Raw genomic sequence first — 22799 nt, forward strand, 5'->3', positions numbered from 1 at the left:
TTTGTGTGTAATGAGACTCATAATACTTTTGTTTTTCCCTAAAAAGCCACGGGAACTTGAATGGAATGTTTAGCTGAAAATGATTCCAAATTTGCAGAGGTCATCTTCTGGCACATGTTTATCAGGTCCACATCAGCACCAAAAGTGTAGGCTGCCTGTAAAGCAACCCAATGAGGTTCTGCAGACAGGCTGAATGACAATGAAAAGTCAAATGATAATGTTGTCTGTAAGCATCAATTTTATAGTTTTCAAAACCCACTATCTTTAGAACAAGAGGAGTGGATATAAAGCCTAAATCTTTAACAGACAAAAGAAGATTCTTCCTATAGGTAAGCATTTCATCTAAATATTAATTACAAAATTAAGACTGGAGGAGACTGGGATTGGCTCCAGCAGACCCCCGTGACCCTGTTAGGATATATCGGGTTCGATAATGGATGGATGGAAGAAAAGCAGATGCTTTCTTCCACAATCATTTATTCTCAGTCACTGACTCCTTTCTTTTATATTGCACTCTGCATAATGAATATCACAACCTGTAGCACAGGTAGTTTATTGGAGCAGGAATTTTATTACAGCAGGAAATAATAATAATAATAATCTGTTGATTATCAAGAAGGCAGTTTAACAAGTAGGGGAATTAATGCTTTCCATTCCATATACTGCATTGTCAGGTGACAATTCATTTAAAAGTAAATAGCTAATTAAATAAAAAACAATATTATTTAATTAGTCTGGCAATTAGACCATTCTAAAATTACAAAAAAAAAACAAAAAAAAAAAAACCGATGCACAACAGGGCAGAATTGTAGTAGGTAATGCAGAAAGCTGCACCAGTTCTCATATAAACTCCAACTGCGCAATTACTGTGTTGCGTGCTATGACAGACACAGAGAAAAAAATAAATAAATAAAAACCATCATGACACAAAAGCGCATTCCATAGCAGACAAGCTCTATTAGTGTTTACATATCGGCCTGCCCCTTCATATACGGGAAGATTTTTTGTAACACTCTCAAGCATGGAGCTCGTCGGCACGCTTCTGTGTGTGCTTGTCGTGGTTCTGCTGTTCTTCTTCCTCAGGGTAGATTCGGCTCGTTACGCCAAGATGCCACCTGGACCGACCCCGCTGCCACTGATCGGTAACTTGCTGCAGGTGAACAGAAAAACACCTCATGACAGTTTTTTGAAGGTTAGTCTTCCTTTCTTAATGTTTGACTAATTTCGCTCTAAAACACATTTTTATATAATGCAAATACAAAATCGTCCACTGGCGTTCTACCCGACAGATGAGCGAGAAGTATGGACCTGTGATGACTGTGCACCTGGGCCGTCAGCGTGCAGTGGTTCTGCTCGGGTTCGACGCAGTGCAAGAAGCGCTGGTGCAGCAGGCAGACGTGTTTGCTGGGAGGCCTGTGATACCATTGTTGGAGAAAATCACTGGACCTTATGGTAAGAGGCTTCCCTAGACCTGGAACCACAAAGCTTGATCCCTATTTTTGTATCACAGAATGATTTATCTGTACCAATGTCAGTGAACATTTGATCTTTCAAGTCGCTTTTGGTAAAGGCGTCAGCCATATGTGATAATAATAACAATAATAATAATACAGTAAATCATAGTAATCGCAAGAAGAAATTCGGGTAACAGATGATTCAGACTTTAAACGTCGCCTTACGATGTTCTGTTGCCCTATCCAGAGAAATATTCCTTTCGGGTTTAGGGTGAGGGTTTAGATCATAGATGGATGCATAACAACAACAATAATGATATTATTATTATTATTTCTTAAAATAATGGCAGAATGCATTGCGCGTTCCATAAAGTAACTTTGTTTTGCGCAGCTAGACGTAATTGCCGAGACACTAAACGAGTTTGAGCTGAAAGAAAAAGATGAAAAAAAAAAAGCTTTTCTTTGAGGAAACCTCAAGCAGTATAGTCAAGTGGATTGCTTAAGTCAGTTGCTACGCACCTTCAGATGTCATTCCTTCTTGTAGCCTATTTCGTTAAAATGCGCTCGCTGTTGCAAAAAGCAGCCCGGGATTCAAATCCCGGATGTTCCCTTTGTGGAGTTTGCATGTTCTCCATTTGTTTGCGGGATGTTCCAGTGTCCTCCTACTATACAAAGACATGCAGATTAGGTGAACTGTCATTGTTCAAATTGTGTGTGTGTGTTTTTACACCTTGTGATGGGCACTATCCCCTGTCCAGGTATTGTTCCTGCCTTGTGCCTGATGATTCCTGGGATGGACTGCAGCTGCCTTGTGATCCTGACCTATACTGTAGATACATGGATTAAGAAAATAGATGGTTGGATGGTGTTCACTGTTAACATGTCATTTATAAAAAGTAGCAGGCCTCTTTTTGATGCAGTTTTCTTAGCTGGTGTTGTGCTTCAAATGATGTTCCTGTTGTTTCGATTTTAAGCATACAGGTACTCCTTGGCTTGGCTGCAATAACTAAATTGACACTTCACTTTTTAAGGATTTCCTTAAATTATTAAACTAGATCGATAGATAGATAGATAGATAGAAAAGGCACTATATGATAGATAGATAGATAGATAGATAGTATATTTTGATCGTACCACCATTATAGGGTTGATCAGCAGCGATGATTAGATGGCTTGCAATGAAGAAATTTTGCTTTCTGTCATGGTGGGAATTTCTACTAAGCAAGGTAAAACTATTAACCTTGGTAATTCTTAATTTGCAGCATAGTGGCACAGTTTCTACCACTTCTTCCTCACATCTCACTTATGTCATGACCTGGAATTTCTTTTTAATTATTTACAAATTGTTCTTGTCGTCTAGAAACAGCAAACTTCATTTTTGATGTTTTAGAAGCCAAGGAATTAAAGTGTACTATTTTTATGGTATTTGACACATTTTGGTGTTTAAAAGTTAATAAGTTCCCCCATGACACCATCTTGTTTTTGTTATGAGTGCCTGTTTTATTCTGAAAGCTGGTGTATTGCTTTACATTATACATGTATGTTACTTTTTTTCATAAAAGGTGCTAAACTAGCCTCCGAAGTTCTTTTTATTAATTAGCAAGAAGAATTGCCCCCAAGTTGTACCTTAACTTATTAATTCTGTTTTACATATCCACTCCTCAGCAGAGATAAGCTGCACCATTCTGTAGACAGAACTTACAGTCTACTTCACACGTTTTTCCACTACTAAGAGGACTGAAGAAAGTCATCTGCTTTTTTATTGCAGGACCTGGATTAGGTTATGCAAAAGATTACTAAACCTCTCAGTGATTGCTAGTGTCAGCAAACACAAAGTCGTTTTCACGAGATGATGCATTTTATGGAATCTAAACATGTATAAGTTTATTTGCAGAGAAATCAGACATTTCAAGCACCAGAAGGTTATTCAAATGAAGTCATGCACTATATGGCCAAAAGTCTCTGGACACTTGAATATCACACCCATATGACCTTACTTGATATACTTCAAAACTATGCCCAATCAATAAGGAATTGGCTTCTCCTTTGTGCCGATAAGAGTCTCCGCTCTTCTGGGAAGTTTTCCAGAGATTTTGGAGTATGTCTGTAGGACTTTGTGCCCATTTAGCCAAAGGAGCATTTGTGAGGTCAGAGAAGGGCCTTCCACAAACTGTTTGCACAAAGCTGGAAATGCACAATTGTCAAAATTTTTTTTTTTATGCTGTGGCATTAGCAATACCTTTCATTGGAACCCAGGGAGCTAGCACAAGAGAGCCCAAACCATTAACCTTCCTCCAATAAGTTTTACAGTAGGCACATGCAGCCTGGAAGGTAGTATTCTCCTGGCATCACCTGAACCGAGATTCATATATCAGACTGCTAGAAAGTAATATATGACTCATTAATTCAGAGAACACATTTCTAGTCCAATAGTGGCAGGCTTTACAACACTCCAGCTGATGCTTGACATTGTGCGTAATGGTAGTAGGCTTGTGTGCAGCTTTCATGAAGCTCCCAATCATGGAGAATTCACTGCATCCACCGAACAGTGTCATCTCTAGGCAGAGGAGCAGCTTCAGCGACAGACTGCTGTCACCGTCCTGCTCCACTGACAGACTTAGGAGATCGTTCCTCCCCTACACTATGCAACTCTTCAATTCCACCTGGGGGAGTAAATGCTAACATTATTCAAAGTTATTGTCTGTTTTTAGATGCATTTTTATTACTCTTTAACTTAATATTGTTTTTTGTATCAGTATACTGCTGCTGGATTATGTGAATTTCCCCTTGGGATTAATAAAGTATCTATCTATCTATCTATCTATCTATCTATCTATCTATCTATCTATCTATCTATCTATCTATCTATCTATCTATCTATCTATCTATCTATCTATCTATCTATCCATCCACAGTTCTTGTGCTGAAGTTACTTCAAGAGGCAGTTTGGAACTGTGGTATGTGTCCCCTCTCTGTATTTATGCAGTATATCTATAACTTTGCTCCTAGATGCTGCCATTACACAATATTATGTGTACAGATGACCAAGCTAGATATAGCTGAGCAGACATTGAACAATCTATTAACCCTAGCACTAAGTGGATACTTGAGAATGATTTTGTATATGCATACATCCCATCAGCCCTCTGACTACTTTCTGCATGGACAACACTTGCTTATCCCAGCCATGTGGAATTCCCCCAAAGTTCTACATTTGTACTTTATTCACTTAAACTACATGTTGTGTCATATGTAAATAATCCAGTATTCCTATGTTATCAAAATAAACAGATTAATTATTATTAATTTTCTAACCACATAATGTATAACGCATTATTTTAACCCTTATATAGCACCATTATTCTGAGCACCTGTAGTCGGGGATGCATACATGCGTTGCCAGGTGACACATCTTGAAAATCGTGCTGGGTGACATTGTCAGCATGACGACTCCTTAGCCAGCAGCACAGAGAGGTTATCATCAACATACCTAGCATTTTTTGTTTGAGAATTTATAAGATTATCTTTCTAAACTATTTTCTACTCCTTTGCTAAGATTTGTCTAATGTTTTGGGTTTGGCTCTGTTCACTATTTTTGGTTTCTGAGATTCTCACAATTCTTGCTTCACACCCTAGGCCGTCCTGCTAAATCTTGTCTTACGAGGTGTGACCTTGGCTAGTTATTTTTTTACTTCACCATTTTCTGATTCCATTTCTATTGAAACTAACTGCTGTGATGTGTAGTCAATACACTTAGGACTGTGTTGAAATCCCACACTGCTTACTATATGTAATCTGAAGTTTCTCAGCATTTCTTGATTGCTTTTTCTCCAAAATCCCAAAGATATTCAAGTTAGCTTCTTTGATTGTAGACTGGTCTGGCACATCACAACCAAAGAGTAGATCCAGATTTCTGCTCAATATTGCCAAGATAAACTCTGGCTTCACACAGTCATGGGATTGAATTCAGTTATTTGTGATGTGTGAATATATTTTAGGTGAAAGTCTTAAAATCTGGAAACATGACAAGACAGTAAAAAAGAAGATAGAGAAAAAAAAGAAACCACAAAACTTGTTACTATGAACTGGAATCAAGTGTTCAAAAGATTGTCATTTTTATGCAAGTCTTGTATTATCATCTTCAACCCTATTATTAGTCTGTTTTGACTTTGCCAGAGCATTTATAGAGTACTCTTCCCCTCATTGTGGTGTTGGATCGTCTTTCAAAACACAGGTGCAAGACTCCACCCATCCAAAATTCATAGGGCTCCTAATTACCTTCGAAAGCTATGTACACTACAGTTTCTATGCATGATTTTTCTTCTTGTTAGGATTAAAGAGAGTTGAAGCCTGTCCTACAAACAGCTGGAAAATGCAGCCATTTGTCTTGACGAAGAACAACATACATAGCACTCTGTCATTTGCTCAATTAGGAGTGGTGATCAACATTACGGAAAAGACTTTCTAAATTTGCCTTACTCATTGATGACAGCAAGGAGGTATTGGGATTGGTTAGAAGCTGACCCATTGGTTCACCTATAAATTGTCATGATTATGTTATAAATCTTCAGGTTTTCATCTGCAGTTTTTATTTGTGTATTGTTTGTATATTTTTACTATCATTCATATACATGTTGCTAACATTATCAGATGTGTACATTTTGAAGAGGATTGCAATGAGACCATGTGCCATTGGGGGTCTGTCCTGTGCATGTGCTGTAAACAGTCTATTTTCATGGTTATCCGTTTGTTGCATGTTCCAATTTAATATTATTAGAAGGTCACAGAGAGTTAGAGCTCATCATGACAGCACTGGGTGCATGGCAGGAATTAGCAATCTCATTCACATAAAGTCAATTCAAAGTCACCACTCATCCAAATATGCTTTGAGATGTCGAAATTGAAGCTTTAGAAAAACCTCATGAACAAATAAGGAGAACTTTCAAATGTAATAAATATATGGCTGGACCTGTAATTTAATCTATGCAGTCAGTCAAAGTGCTATTGGTTTAGGACCTTCATTAGTACTCCTTTCCACCTTCAAAATGCTTAATTTCTGCAAGTGACAGGGGTAGGAGAGGCTTTAAACAATATGAATTGTTATTAATTTTTCCAAATTTCTTTTGTAGGCTTGATCCTAAGCAATGGAGAGCGCTGTAAACAACTCCGCCACTTCACAGTTTCCGCACTGCGTAATTTTGGAATGGGAAAGCGCAGCATTGAGGAGTTGATCCAAGAGGAAATAAAATACCTCCTTGAGGAATTCAGAAAAACCAAAGGTGAGCCTGGCTACCTGGTTCTTTGATGGACCAACATAGTTGAAAGTTTAGAAAAACGTAAATAACACAAATTTAGATGCCAACACCACTTTTTAAAAAAAAGTCATAGCTATATTTGAGCATTGTTTTAACTTGAATATGTTGAATGTAAAATATATTTCCATGTTGTGAAATAACCCTGGGTTCAAATACTGCATTTAAGTTGCTTTTGTAGTCCCCTTAAATACAATGAAATTTTGGCACAATGATTTAATATGTTTAATTTTCATTATATATTCATAAATCATGTAGTCTATGTGAAAAGATGAATATGAGACTAAAGTACAGACTTGAGGACCATACACTGTGAATGTCATTTTTTCTGCAGTATTCTTTATTGTATATATATTTAAAAAGAAAACATTTCTCATATGGGCGTTAGATTCATTTTTCTTACTTTCGTTTTCTTTTCAGCTTTCTGAGATATGCATTTTGTTTTGGTTTTAGTTTTAGTTTTCTTTTGTTCATGTGCTATCAGACAATTCAATCCTTCCTCTCAATATCCCAAAGTTAATGCTTATATTATTGTCCTGTGTATCTGTATTCTTGTTTTTTATTGCTTATGCTACTGTATACATCTAAATTTCCCCTTGGGATTAATAAGGTTTATTTAATCTATTTACTGCACAATTTGAACTTGATGGCCAGGCAATGTAGTTGCTAGAAATTTCTCTTGGTGTTAAATCTATACACATAACAAGGTAAACACAACACAATTAAACAGCACAATATATGATACAGTACACCATCACAACATTATACACCAATCAGTCTACAACATTAAAACCACTCACAGGTGAAGTGAGTAACATTGATTATCTCAATACAATGGCACCAGTCTAGAGGTTGGATATGTTAGACAGCAATTGAAAGCAAGCAGGAAAAATAGGCAACAATAAGGATTTGAGGAACTTTGACATGGGCCAGATTGTGATGGCTAGGCAACTAGGTCAGAGCATCTCCAAAACAGCAAATCTTATGAGATATTCCTGGTATGCATTGGGCTGTACCTATCAAAAGTGGTCCAAGGTAGAACAACAAGTGAACCAGGGACGTGCCAAAGCTCATAGATGTTCGTGAGGAGCAAAAGCTAGCCCACCTAGTCTAATCACACAGTAGAGGTATTGTAGCACAATTTGCTGAAAATCTTGAGAGAGAGGCATCAGAACACAACAAACTTGCTACATAGTTGCAGACTGGTCAGATTGTCCATGCTGACCTTAATCCACCATCAGAAGTGCCTACAATTACCATGTGGATCCATGAAACATTGGAAGAAGGTGAACTGGTCTGATGAATCACATTTTTTTTTAGATCATGTGAATGGCCTGAAGGTTCTTATGGAAAGCAAACAGCCTTTGTCGATTTTCTTAAAGCGTTCGAGTCAATTGACCGAGCTGCCCTGTGGGACATCTTGAGGGTTCGCGGAATCCCTTCGAGGTTGCTGGATATCATGTCTGGCCTATACACTGGTACTGTGAGTGATGTGCAGAGTGGAGGCACAACCTCTGTGTTTGTCCCAGTTGGTTCTGGGGTTCGTCAGGGGTGTGTTCTTGCTCCTACTCTGTTCAATTCTTGTATGGACGGGTGTTGGGCAAGGTCATGGGGTACAGCGGCTGTGAGGCATCTGTTGGTGAAGAAAGATTCATGGATCTTGACTTTACTTACGATGCTGTGATCTTCGCCGAGTCAATGGAGACTCTGATCGGGGCACTCGAGAGACTGAGCAAGGAGTCTGAGTGTCTGGGCTTTTGAGTGTCCTGATAAAAACCAAGATGCAGGCATTTAATGACCTCTTGGACACAGCCATTAGCAGTGTGTCCGTTTGCGGAGAGAATTTCGACCTTGTCAGTGACATTCATGTCTCTGCTGACTCTTCCTATGAAATCAGTAGACGGATTGGGAAAGCATGGGGGGTCATGAGGTCGCTGGAAAGGGGTGTGTGGCGCTCCTGATATGTATGCAAAAGGAAGAAGGTACAAGTCTTTAGAGTCCTGGTGTTTCCTGTCTTGCTATATGGTTGCGAGACATGGACACTATCCAGTGAACTAAGACAAAGACTGGTACTTTGTCTCTCCGGAAAATCCTTGGATACTGTTGGTTTGACTTTGTGTTGAATGAGCAGTTGTTCATGGAGTCCCGAATGAGGCACATTACCTGCATTGTGAGGGAGCATCAGTTACGGCACTGCGGCCATGTGGTGCATTTCCCCAAGGGTGATCCAGCTCATAAGATCCTCATTGTTGGGAACCTGAGTGGCTGGACCAGGCCAAGGGGTCGCCCACGTAACACCTGGCTGCGGCAGATAGAGGGGCATTTCCGGAAGGTGGGACTGGACTGCATTTCAGCATGAAGGGGGGCCAACAAGAAACCCAAGCAGTTTTATCATGTAGTGGGTGTGGCAATGCACTGTATCAGTGCATGCTCCCCGACTTGACTTGATGGCTGAGTGCGTGTTTATCTTTTATCTGGGAAATAGATCGCAGCATGATAAACTCCGTAAAACAGACAACCAGGTTGGGACAGTGTAATCCTCTGGGTAATGCTCTACCTGAAAAGCTCCTTTCATGTGGATGTTACTGTGATATGTATCACCTAACTAAAGATTATTACTGATAACATACACAGAGTGACATCAGTGGTCAGTTTCAACAAAATAATGCTCCCTACCACAATGCAAATTTGCTCGGGAATGGTTTGAGGAGCATGACAAAGAGTTCAAGATGTTGATTTGACCTCCAAATTCCCAGATTTAAAGTGGAAAAACAAGTCCAATCCATGACTGCCCCACCTCTCAACTTACAGTATTTAAAGGATCTGCTGCTTACGTCTTACTGCCACATACCACAGGACACCTTTAGAGGTCTTCTGGAGAGCAGTTTTGTCTGCATGAGTGAGACCGCCACAATATTAGGCAGGTGGTTTTAATGTTGTGGCTTATTGGTGCATACAGTAGTAGTGAAAGATGTTGCACAAAGCACAAATATACAGTGCATCCGGAAAGTATTCACAGCACATCACTTTTTCCACATTTTGATATGTTACAGCCTTATTCCAAAATGGATGAAATTCATTTTTTTCCTCAGAATTCTACACGCAACACCCCATAATGGCCACGTGAAAAAAGTTTACTTGAGATTTTTGCAATATTATTGAAAATAAAAAACCTCAGAAATCACATGTACATAAGTATTCACAGCCTTTGCTCAATACTTTGTCGATGCACCTTTGGCAGCAATTACAGCCTCAAGTCTTTTTGAATATGATGCCACAAGCTTGGCACACCTATCCTTGGCCAGTTTCGCCCATTCCTCTTTGCAGCACCTCTCAAGCTCCATCAGGTTGGATGGGAAGTGTCGGTGCCCAGCCATTTTAAGATCTCTCCAGAGATGTTCAATCGGATTCAAGTCTGGGCTCTGGCTGGGCCACTCATGGACATTCACAGAGTTGTCCTGAAGCCACTCCTTTGATATCTTGGCTGTGTGCTTAGTGTCGTTGTCCTGCTGAAAGATGAACTGTCTCCCCAGTGTGAGGTCAAGAGCGCTCTGGAGCAGGTTTTCATCCAGGATGTCTCTGTACATTGCTGCAGTCATCTTTCCCTTTATCCTGACTAGTCTCCCAGTTCCTGCTACTGAAAAACATCCCCACGGCATGATGCTCCCACCACCATGCTTCACTGTAGGGATGGTATTAGGCTGGTGATGAGCGGTGCCTGGTTTCCTCCAAACGTGACGCCTGGCATTCAAACCAAAGAGTCCAATCTTTGTCTCATCAGACCAGAGAATTTTGTTTCTCATGGTATGAGAGTCCTTCAGGTGCCTTTTGGCAAACTCCAGGCGGGTTGCCATGTGCCTTTTACTAAAGAGTGGCTTCTGTCTGGCCATTCTACCATACAGACCTGATTGGTGGATTGCTGCAGAGATGGTTGTCCTTCTGGAAGGTTCTCCTCTCTCCACAGAGGATCTCTGGAGCTCTGACAGAGTGACAATCGGGTTCTTGGTCACCTCCCTGACTAAGGCTCTTCTCCCCCGATCGCTCAGTTTAGATGGCCGGTCACCTCTAGGAAGAGTCCTGGTGGTTTCGACCTTCTTCCACTTACGGATGATGAGGCCACTGTGCTCATTGGGACCTTCAAAGCAGCAGAAATTTTTCTGTAACCTTCCCCAGATTTGTGCCTCGAGACAATCCTGTCTCGGAGGTCTACAGACAATTCCTTTGACTTCATGCTTGGTTTGTGCTCTGACATGAACTGTCAACTGTTGGACCTTCTATAGACAGGTGTGTGCCTTTCCAAATCATGTCACATCAACTGAATTTACCACAGGTGGACTCCAGTTAAGCTGCAGAAACATCTCAAGGATGATCAGGGGAAACAGGATGCACCTGAGCTCAATTTGGAGCTTCATGGCAAAGGCTGTGAATACTTATGTACATGTGCTTTCTCAACTTTTTTTTTATTTTTAATAAATTTGCAAGCCCTCAAGTAAACTTTTTTCACCTTGTCATTATGGTGTGTTGTGTGTAGAATTCTGAGGAAAAAATGAAATTAATCCATATAACATAACAAAATGTGGAAAAAGTGATGCGCTGTGAATACTTTCCGGATGCACTGTAAAACAATATTTTAAAGTAGAATTGCACTTCTGCCCAGTAATATAAAAATAATTTAGATTGGATGAAGAAGTTTAGAAATCTAGAAAAGACAGAAAGGAGTCAGACTTTGGTTAACAATAGAGACTGCAGTTTGTATATCTGGTATATCTTGCCTTTAGTGACCACTAACTTTTCTTCCATGGTAATAACCAAAGGACTATTGTCTGGATATGTGTAGTCTTTAATTATATCTTGCATATTTTTAAAGCTCTGTTGGGCAAACTACAGCTGAGTGACTGTACGAAAATCAAATTATAGAAAATTACAGATTTAGGAAAACCATTGATGAAACAGATTGAGTAAAATAAATACCTAGTGAAAAAAACATAATCCAATAAGCAAATGTACAAAACAAGTAAAAAATCATGTAGCAAAGGCATGTCTGGCAAGGGTCTAGAACTAAATGCAATGTTGAAAAATAGTCAGAGGTGATAGCAGGAATCCAAAACAAAAGTAAGACATCACAAGATCATCTCACAAAGTAGGACAAAGTAAAGATCGGAATCTCACAAAAAAGAGAACAAAGAAAGATCAAAATCGCATAATGTAGAAAAACAAAGTATAGATGACAACCATTCAAAATAGATGGAGAAAGATTAAAACCAAAAGAACACTTTAAAAACCGAGATCTATGTATGATGTAACAGGCGGCTATGGTTATGTTACTCAGTTTACTGATTTTTTATTTACTTCAAAGAGTCAGTTATCATATTTTGCTTATGAAGTATTTTTTGTTAGATCTGTCATATTCAAAGTAACAGCAATAATAGAATGTAATTACACATATTGGTAGACTAAATTTAAAAAACAGTTTTAATAGAACTTAAAATGTAGTTAAAAACCTAACCCAGAACCGCTTGCAGTGGCTCATCAGCTTTCATAAACAGCAGACCAGGAGCCTCATATATCACGCAGTGCATAGAATTTACACTAAAACATGGCATGTGGACAAATGTGGGAATGTGCATATGGACAGAAAAAATCCAGATGCATAAAACTGTGCTTATGCCAGGTTCCATTCGCTTCCCCTTTGTAAATCTAAACGAACGTAAAATTTAACGCACATGCTTGCCTACAGGCCTACCAGAATTTTGCATATAAAAATCAATATAAATAACCCCTTCAGTTTGGTGTTTTGTTAAAAGAAAATGGGAAAAGCATATGGAAAAAAGAATTTCACCAAATGTGAAATAGAGGTCCTTCTCAGTAAAGTGAAAGCAAGGAAAATAATAAGTTTTGGTGGCTTAGGCAGTGGTATGAGCAGCAAAAGGAAACTGATGGAATGATACTCAAAAGTTCAAATTCAGAAAGTTGCACAAAAAAAAGAAGTGGTCAGATAACAGAATCAACTCGAAAAGGCAAGTCGTACTCCTCTGTTTGAGTGTAATATGAAAGCGTATTAGGGCACGGAGAAAAGAAAAAAAATAAAGGAACACAGTGAAGAAAAAAATGGTTGAACTCTTGACTTTAATCTAAAAATTTCCACTTTAATCTTGTAGTTTATTTTGTCATTAAAGTAGAACATTGTAAACTGCATGTTAAAATCACTGTTTAATTTACTAGAGTTCCTCAAATCATATTGTAACTAAAGCAGCACGTTAAATGCTTCATATTCTATATCACTACGTGCTTCTTAAACTTGCTTTCTGTTTTGGCAACAGGAGCATGCAGGCAGTGATTGCAACACAGAATACATTACATTCATGATATTACAGCTCTCTGAACATTTTAGAAACTCGCATGTATATTTGATATCATTTTCATGATGAAATGCATTAAAGCATGCATTAAACTTGGGGGCATGGAGACACAGTAACGATGAGCTGGCGCCATTTCCGATTGTTCCTGCCTCCTCAATTCCTGTGCTTCCATTTTCTTACTCCATGTAACCCACAGCCACATTAGAAGCTTTGTAATAAATGTAAAAGCAGCTGTAAACTTAAAACATCCATTCTTCAAAACTTTTAAGGAACATTGAAAAATCTTAGCTGTACATGTTTAATTATTCCATTCATCCATCCATCCTGGGTTGTTCAAGTCCCAGCAAGCATAGAGCGCGAGGCAGGAACAATCTCTGGATGGGGCACCAGCTCATCGTTACCACTGCGCCACCATGCTCCCACATGTTTAATTATTAAGAATATCCATTATTTAAATCAAGTTAATAATTTACCTGTAAAATGTAATATATATAGATTTTTAATGCATTAGATAGTTTAATGCATTTTTCTAACAGCCACAGCTCCAAGAGGATTGCTCTTGGAAATCTAAATCAACTTAGAAGCCAGTCATAATCATCTGTACATACACACGTTCTTCTGTTGAATTAAATTACTTTATTGTTATTGAATGGTACAATGTGATTCAATATGCAAATTCCCTATAAACTTTGTTTCCTATAAAATGATAAAATAATAATACAAAAGAAAACAATGAAAAATATACAATATGAAAGCATAAGTACAATATACATGTATATATAGTCCAGATAGTGGAAATGGTTCATAAAGTGGCTCAGATTGTGCAATACAGTTGTAGTGTAAATTTACAGTGAGGTAATTGTAATTATACATAATTATACAAACAGTTTTGCCAGGATCACTTGATGTTGATCTCTTGGAATAAAACTGTTTCAGAACTCAAGGTCCATGCAGAAAAAGCTCTGAAGCGTTTGCTGAATGGGAGAAGTTAAAATAGGCTTTGACATGGCAGAGTGAAAACCATACAGAAGCTTGTAGCTTTTCTGAGGCAGCGTGTGCTATAAACGTCCTCCAGGGCTTCCCAATCAGCTGCTGTACAGCTGTAATTCCGCACACAGATACAATGGGTTGAAATACTCTGAGTGGTGCACTGAGAGTAGCAACGCTAAAGTAGCTATGGTGTTTGGAATAGTTTGGCCTATTTCCCTGCACCATTATATTGTTACAAAATGACTACAATCAAGTGCCTTGAATTTTTAAATGATATATAATTAATTTCGATATTTTTAATAAATCCCGCATCATTGATGTGAATCTGAAAAAGGGAGACCACACAGAAACAGTAGCACTGCTTTGACACTGGGTGCCGCCTGGGTGAGGGGTTACCGTGAAAAGGTGCGTGGCTTTATGCTGAGCTTAAATTTTATACATCTGAAAGCGAGTATGGAAACAAACATACGCAACATTTTTGTGTGGACATACCATTTTTACGTGAGGCCTCAGGTCTGTTGAACCAGGTTAATGAAGGCACCATTGTCTTTAGCTGTGCAAACATGCCTCTCCAGTTTCTTTTCTTTTATCTCCTTAGTTCTTTTCCTTTACGCATATAACAGTGATCTGCTTTTATAGAGTTGATTTGCTAATTGTAGGTTTTTAAGCAAAAAAATTATGGCAGTGCTAAGTCATCTTTTATTTGCTTAAAAAGTGTCAGTTTGCTTGACTTCTCACTACATCCATAATGGCTAAGAAACACGGTACAGCACTCTAGTACTATGGCAGTGCTATTAAGTTCAGAAAAAAAAACTCAAATCTTGATTTGAATACTTCTAACAATGCAGCTGTTTAATGCTGATCCAGAGTAAATTTTAGCAGCTGAAGGCTCAAGCATCAGAGATTTTATACCTGTATTTTGGAATCACAAGATGAGTATCCGTGGAGTGAAGAGGACTGTTTAACACATAGTTCATCAAAATGGCTAAATATGAATGAAATTTATTCTGTAGTGCATTGAAGATCAAAGGCAAAATTTAAAAATTAGTACACTTTTCAAACGGCATAAACCAGGGTCTTATTACACAGCTATTTTCTGCACCATTTGAAGAAATGGATCATTTCATCAGACATACAGGGCAAACTGTAGCAGGTAGGCCAAATAGACTGTTGTCTATTGTGGTGAAACAGGGTGGTTGGGAGTTCCCCCTCTGCACCAAAAAAAAATTAGACTCTAGAATGCTCAAACTCAATACAACTATCTAATTATTCTTTTTGGTATTGTCTTTGCATACTTGATCTTAACATCTAACAACCTACACATGGTCTTCTTAATCCTTGGATGCACCACACTCCGCTTCTCAGATTTTCTTTATGTGGAACACTTTTCTTCAGAAGTAGGTTCATCTTTTTATGTTTCGTTATGCATGCCGACTTGGATGAGGATAACAGTCTACAACATAAATAATCCAACAATAGAACAATAATGATGATTCTCAAACTGGTGTAGTATAGAAGACATTTCTGGAAAAATAAAATTACAGTAACTGATCAAAATGACAACAGGGAAGTAGCTCTTTAATATATTGCTACAAGCTGGTTTAATTCAAGCTACAATCATCTCCCAAATGAGCTTACATTAAAACTTCTATAAATCTGGCGAATATCATTCATGATTGTTGATGAATATTCATCATCACCACCATCAATGAATTTCCTCTTGGCATGCTAAAGCAGTTCTCAATAGCTGGTCACTGAAAAGTTATGCAAATGAATATGAATATGTGCAATTGTTTAAAAAAAAATAAAACAAAAAGCAAAGTTGAATGAAACTTAAGTGTAGTCATCACTAGTCTGTAAAATGTCATTAGTTTAAATCAAACACCTTTAAGGAGCTGCCTTGATAGAAAATAAAGTTAGATTGTCACCATCATTACAAGGTACCTTTTTAATTGGAAGTTTAAATACAAAGCTACACAAATTATGGCTTAGATTTAAATAGATAATGTAAAATATGTAAATAATATAAAATATTCTCTTTACAAAAATATTACATGCCTGCTAATACTGCCCACTTCTTTCATGTTCTCTGAAATGTCACCCCTCAAGCACATCATTTTTCTGAATCTTGGAAACAGACATTGCTAGAAGTAATCAAACATTCCCCTTGATTTTCTCAAATTTTAAATTCAATGTTTTGTACCCAAGCCTTCCATATTTCCTGCAGTTCTGTCTCCTCTCTCATTTCTCCAGATTCCTATGTACAGGTCTGACAGGGATGATTCCACTCAATTCTGTCTCCTCTCTCATTTCTCCAGATTCCTATGTACAGGTCTGACAGGGATGATTCCACTCAAAGCAGAGGGGGTGGCAGGAAGACATTTTCTACTTCAACTAGGTGTGGCAATGCGCTGTATCAGCACGTCCTCCTAACCTCCTCCTCCTCCTAGATGGGCAGAAATGGTAGAGCCGACTATTGCAGTAACCCAAGAGAAAAAGGATTAAAGCATTAGAGTATTGTTTACAGTGAAACTAAGATATGGACAAATTTGTACAATGTCCCTTAAATGGAAGTTGTGAATTAATAAGTGGCTTTTAATTGAGCATTAAAGCAGTTTTGGATCATACACCACACCCATATTATTCACAAAAGACCTAAAATTGATATTATTCCCTAATATTAAACAATTGTCAGACAGGGTTTTTACAGCTTTACCTGATCATACACAAACTTTTTCTACATTTAAATGGAAGAGATTTCATGTTTTGCAAGATCTAATTTTCTGTGAGGAAATCTAAACATTTCCAAATCATTTAAAGCATCCTTATTTATCACCATATAAAGCTGAACACCACTGGCATAAATATGGAATTGTAAACTTGTATTATGAATACTATTAGTATATTGTGTATAGTATATACGCAAGAAATAAAAAGAGCTCCAATATTTAGGCTTGAGGTATGCCAGAACAAAGAGGTATACCTGTAGATTTAAAATCATTCACCACAATATAGTAATCACATTTTGACCAATACAAGGGCAGTGACCAATATTCCTACACAATGCGGCAAAATCTGTTGATTAACAGTGTCTGCAGCAGCTGAAAGATCCATCAAAAGTACAGAATGAGATTGAATATCACAGTTCAACAGCAGATCTCAGTGCTGTGACAGTTTTGAAATCCTGTGTAAGAGCCATTTGTTATTTAGTAAGGTTAAATTGGCAGAAATATTATTTTAGTTGTGTTAAAATTTTTTGCCTTTATATTAATGCATAGTCTATGGGAGATTTTATTATAACCCCCACAAAGTAAATTGAAATGGAACATTTTTAATTATTTCTTGTTCCTCCAGCTACAGATTAGTCCCAGTTTGTCATCTTGCAGTTGATAAGACGTGGAGGGCAAACAGTTTTCAAATCATATGGTATCCTATTGAACATATTGACCATTCTGCATGTGTCATGCTTATAGAACAAACTGAATGTATTAAGTAAAGCATATATAAGTTTTCCACAGATAAATAACACAACATTTAAGTATACAAAGTAATTGAAGTTTAACAAGAAAAAGATAAGTTTTTAGAAGAAACATTTTCATTGCCTTTTATCCTGCATGTGTAATAACTTTCTCTATTTTTGCATGAACTGTTTGGCTTTGAATTTCCACTGAACCTTTTTTTTTAAATTAACTTTACTGAACTGAGACATTTCTTTTGTTATATGTTTGACTCATGCTGGATCCTACCTTTCCAACTCAGTAGCTGCTCGATTTTGGGGAACTGGAAGAGACGTAGTTACATCCAGACATATTGCAATTGGTTTGCAATGCATTTTTCCCCAAAACTTTAGACAGTAAAGATAGATGAGACAAGTAATGGCAACATTAAAAAATATCCAAATTTCAAATCCATATTTTATTGTGCTTTGCCAACTCACAATGTGCACCCTCAATATGTCCCACTCTCATCCTATTCTCAGTTGTGAACAAGCAATTAAATAGAGTTTTTAATCTCTTCAAGAATAAAAAACAGTTTAAAATTTGTATCCACCCACCTTCATAAAATGAAGACAGCTCAAAACAGAATCATCAGCGTTGGAGTGAACAAGTTAATTCTCTATCTGTTACCATTTGTTTAATAAAGTTGGCTACTTTGCTGCCTATTTATTAAAGTGAGCCTTTATTACTACTAAAACTTTTGACCAGTATGATGCAGACCACCACCCTCACACCCCAAGTTAAGAAACCCAGACTTACATGTTCCTTTGAACTTTGATGTCTTACGCCATGTGTTAAACTTCTGAAAGTGAGAATCATCCCTTGGTTACATGATGCCACCACCACATCTTGGCTTTTTCACCAGTCATGTCACCACAAAATCCCCAAATATGTTTATTAGTGAATCCCCATCCCCAGACGCCCTCCCCAGCGGCCAAATTCTAACCCCCGGTTTGACATAGACAATAAAGAAAAATAAAAAAAACAACTGTTCTCAGAGAAATTAAAAGAACGATTTAAAGTAGTCCATAAATATGGAGAAGAAACCTGCAGTTCAGTTCCTACCGTATGGCATAAGGAAACAAAACAGTCTTCTGGCGAAAATGGCTTCTCCGCTGGCTATCACAAAGAAACGCACTCGAACACCAGACCCTGGCCTCTTCTCGGGGATTCGTCACACTGATTATTTCTTCGGGGTGGCCACCCACAAATAGCAAACGTCCCTGGGTGAAGTCAGATCCTGATGATTCTTAAAGCGTAGATAGTTGCCTCCTTGCTTTCAGCCTTTTCCTTCCTTATTTGTCCCCCTTTCCTCGATCTGACATTCCCCTTAAAAAGAAAAGTTTCCCGCCAAAACATCTTTTCACGGTAACAGGACGCTGACATCTGGCCGCTGGAATATTTACCGGGCGGGATCCTCCCAGCACTGGCTTGTCCTCAAAGGTGCCTTAAGGGCTATTCATAAACACCCTCCGAGCCACATTATCAAGTGAGGGACAGTCCAGAAGGCAAACCCGACTGACAAGTTATGTAGCCTTGCTACAAGTAAGCCTGCATTTCCAGTTTTGACATTTTTTGGATTGGAAAGTATGGATTGGAGGGCATTTGAATACATCCAGTTTGGACCTTTTACTTAAATTTTTGATTTCAGCAGCATTTTCTGAAAGTGGAATATGTATATGTTTTCCAGTACATTGTCATAAATCATTCATAAAGTGTTTAGTGAAATCAAGAAAAAGAAATGCACACTCCAAGTGCAACTGTTGAAAGCAAACACAGATACTATGTGAGAAACTACAAAAACTACATGAAATACCACACAAAATATACTCAAAACCAATGTTCCCTACAAAGCCAGGCTGCCTGGTACACAAGTCAAATTCCAACTTGCAACATTTGGTACTACCCAGGTTAATCAAACATCTTCCATACAATATTAAACTGAAACATTTAAAACAATCAATCAAGTTAACTCAATAAAAAACATTAAACTATCTGAATAGCCCAGAAGACTTTGATTTGTCCAGTCAGCCAAAGTACTAAAAACTAGTAACTCCATAAGAGACAATGGGACACAGGCACACATGCACCACAGTAATCATCAGATAAATTGAAAATAAACTTTAGATACATTTTAATCCATGTTCTATCTAAAAAGAAACAAGCAGCCTATGTATAGATAAAATTTAATAAAATTAGAACAATGCCTTAAGCTCAAAGGTAAAATGGCTTGCTCAGGGTTTACATGGACCCAAACAGCAAGGTGCCAGAATTAATTTAAAAGAAACTAAACACATTATGCATCTTACTAAAAAATAAAAAATAAATAACTAGGAAAAAGAACCACTACATACCAGCTAGTAAAACACAGAATCACTCGGCTGCTCTGTAAGTCCACCCAATTATTTCTCCACAGCAGTACTACCTGGTCTTAAATACCTGGCACAACCCCTCTTAGTGTCCCTGGGGTATGTTTTCCTTGCATGTCCCATATTTTCCATTACTGTGATTTGCTGGAGTTTCCAAATGTGGATTATATGTTAATGCATCTTCCAGAATAAATAAAATTTGATGTGCCAAAGATTTATGATATTCTACTCCAGGATTTACACTATTTTGTATTTACTCTTTCTTCCATTTTGTTTGTTGGTGCATTTCTAGTTTTTAAAACTGCATGCAACAGAAATGTGATAAGTAAAAGGCAGGCAACCTGGCATAATGGTTAAGGCTTAAGCTGTCAGTCCCTGTTGTTGTGGGTTCAAATCCTGTGACCATGAGGAAGTCACCTCACTTGCCTGTGCTCCAAATGGAAAAAGAAAAAAAAAAAGACCATTTGTAACTCAGATGTTGTAATGTGTCAGTCAACAATGTAAATGAAAAGTCAAACTGTTGGATTTTCTTGTTGTGACTTTTACTATTGTCATTTCCTTTTCTTTGAAAGCTTCTGTTTCTTCTAGTAATTATAAAATCACTGTGATGTTTAATAATGTGATCAATATGTTTTATACAGCACGGATTGCTACTTGAAAGACTTGTATGGTTTTTAATTTAGTTTTAGTTTGCATCTCGTCAGCCAGGCTTTCCACCATTAATGCCATCACAATTTCTCTTGACAATAGCTTATTTAATGTTTATGTATTTTAATATTAACTAATTGAATTTCCAAAATTCACTGAACAGACTAAGCTATCCTTAGATTTAAATTATGACTATGAAAGTGTAACAAATCTGAAACATCTGATCTGTCACCATTGTCATCCTTGCAAAGAAGATATTTAAATCATAGCTTTTGAAATGCATTTACCAGTATTATTTCCAAATATACCCTTCCAACTGTTTCTTATATATTTTTCAATTATTAATTCTTTCTCTATACATTTTCCATTTCTCTCTGTAAAGGCAGAAAAATCTGATAAATAAAGGTGATCTGTGCCACATTTTGCTTCCCTACATTTTAACATCTACAGCAACAAAATTGGCGGAACACAATATAACATGTCTGCTTTAACAACAATGCACAATGCATTATTCAAACTGTCCACTCAATGATACTGGGAGAGTGGACAGAATTCCTATCCATGGCTATCCAGAGGATGGTGGGGGTCTTATCTTATTGTATCACTTTCTCCACATGTGACTCTCATAATCCTCAGCCACACCATTACAGAAGAAAAAGACCAGTCATCTTTGAGGCAAAACCTTGCATATAGGTTTTCTGTGTAGCATTAATGTAGGTCTCATCTTTAGATACTCTTGTTAACTCCACCTCTTCTGATTCTGAATAAGTATTCAGATGATTTCAATGGACCACTTCTTGGAGTGGTGGCTCTGCGGCTAGGGATCTGCACTGGTTGCCAGTTCGAATCCTATAAATGCCAAAAAAAAAGGGACTCTGCTCTATTGGGCCCTTAAGCAAGGCCCTTAATCTGCAGTTGCTAAGTGCTTTGAGTAGTGAAAAAAGCGCTATATAAATTCAAAGAATTATTATTATCAAAACTGCACAGCACTGGATTTGCTTTTAGCCTCCCAGAGGAGCAACTGCACAGTAACAGGCTCACAATGCTACATGTAAAGTCCAAATACCTTGCACATTATCTCCAGGCTAGCAGATCACATGCAACAATCAGTACCAGAACCAAACAACCTTCTTGATCAAGTAACAGCTAGTCATTGCTACTGGTTAATCTCATGGATTCCTCACTCTCCCCATCTGCTGTGTCAAAATAATTTGCCTGTGGTTTCTGCTATTAGACCACCTCCTGATGCTTAGGTTTAACTCACCTTTGCTGGTCTGTTTTAGATTGACGGGACTAAGATAAGCTGATCCACTAGAACCAAAAGGGTGGAGTATGAAAGCATATGTCAAACTTTATTGGACTTGGGGCAGATAGTCTCTACACAGTGTAAACATATTTTACTTTTTTTAATTTACATTCTTGCTTTACCTGCTTGGTCAAGCATTGACGTATTCAACTTTTATTGATCAAATTACAACATTTAATTGTTATTCTTGAAGGTGCACACTGTAAGCTTGTTAACAAACTCACCCTTTATAGATGCAGGACATGTTTTACTCTGAAAGTGTAATAGTGCCTTTTCTGCCCTCCTGTTTTTCCTTTTAAACATTTGCATTGTAATGGTGCTGACAAGTTGCATCAGCCAGGAATGTTTAACCCATTGTTGTGATTTTGCATATAACTTGATAAATACTTTGTATGTCTTTATTTGTAATTCAGGCAAAGCAATGTAATATTTGTGTTATATTATTGATAATAACAGCAATGGTTTGATGGTTTAAGAACCCCTTCCCCCCTTTAGGACTGAGTCTCTGAATTTTACGACAGGATTTGGAGGAAGTGCCTTAAACCAGTTTGGCAAGTGTTTCACTGCTAAAGTCTTTCAACCCCCATAGGAAAGCCAGGCTGCCTAACTGCCAAGCTTTTCCTTAACATATGGTTTTGGAGGATGGCAGGTGTTAAGATGTTCTATTCCTCCATTGGTCTGAAGTATGGGTGTTTGGAACTGGCTTGTATCAGACTTTAAGTATCATGATGTCCTATTGGCTCTAGGGTTAGGACAGAGAATCTATAAATTTACTTGCTTAACCTCACACTCTCTCTCTTACCAAACTGATCCAACACAATGAAGAGCACAGCTCGGCAGCCATATTGAGACATGCATGCAGCC

The 22799-nt window shown here is 37.8% G+C and overlaps 1 protein-coding gene across 1 annotated transcript in view; it reads left to right on the top strand.

Moving 5' to 3' along the window:
• The first annotated feature begins 947 nt into the window (after positions 1-947).
• The window catches only part of LOC120538764 (cytochrome P450 2B4-like), a 40311-nt gene continuing 18459 nt past the window's right edge, over positions 948-22799 (top strand). The window contains exons 1-3 of the mRNA XM_039768221.1: positions 948-1192; positions 1290-1452; positions 6584-6733. Of these exons, the coding sequence (XP_039624155.1) occupies positions 1022-1192; positions 1290-1452; positions 6584-6733 (484 nt within the window). The 5' untranslated portion in view covers positions 948-1021. The remainder of the gene's footprint in view (positions 1193-1289; positions 1453-6583; positions 6734-22799) is intronic.

This window comes from Polypterus senegalus, chromosome 11 (assembly GCF_016835505.1).
Source record: "Polypterus senegalus isolate Bchr_013 chromosome 11, ASM1683550v1, whole genome shotgun sequence".
In the NCBI taxonomy this organism is placed as follows: domain Eukaryota; kingdom Metazoa; phylum Chordata; class Cladistia; order Polypteriformes; family Polypteridae; genus Polypterus; species Polypterus senegalus.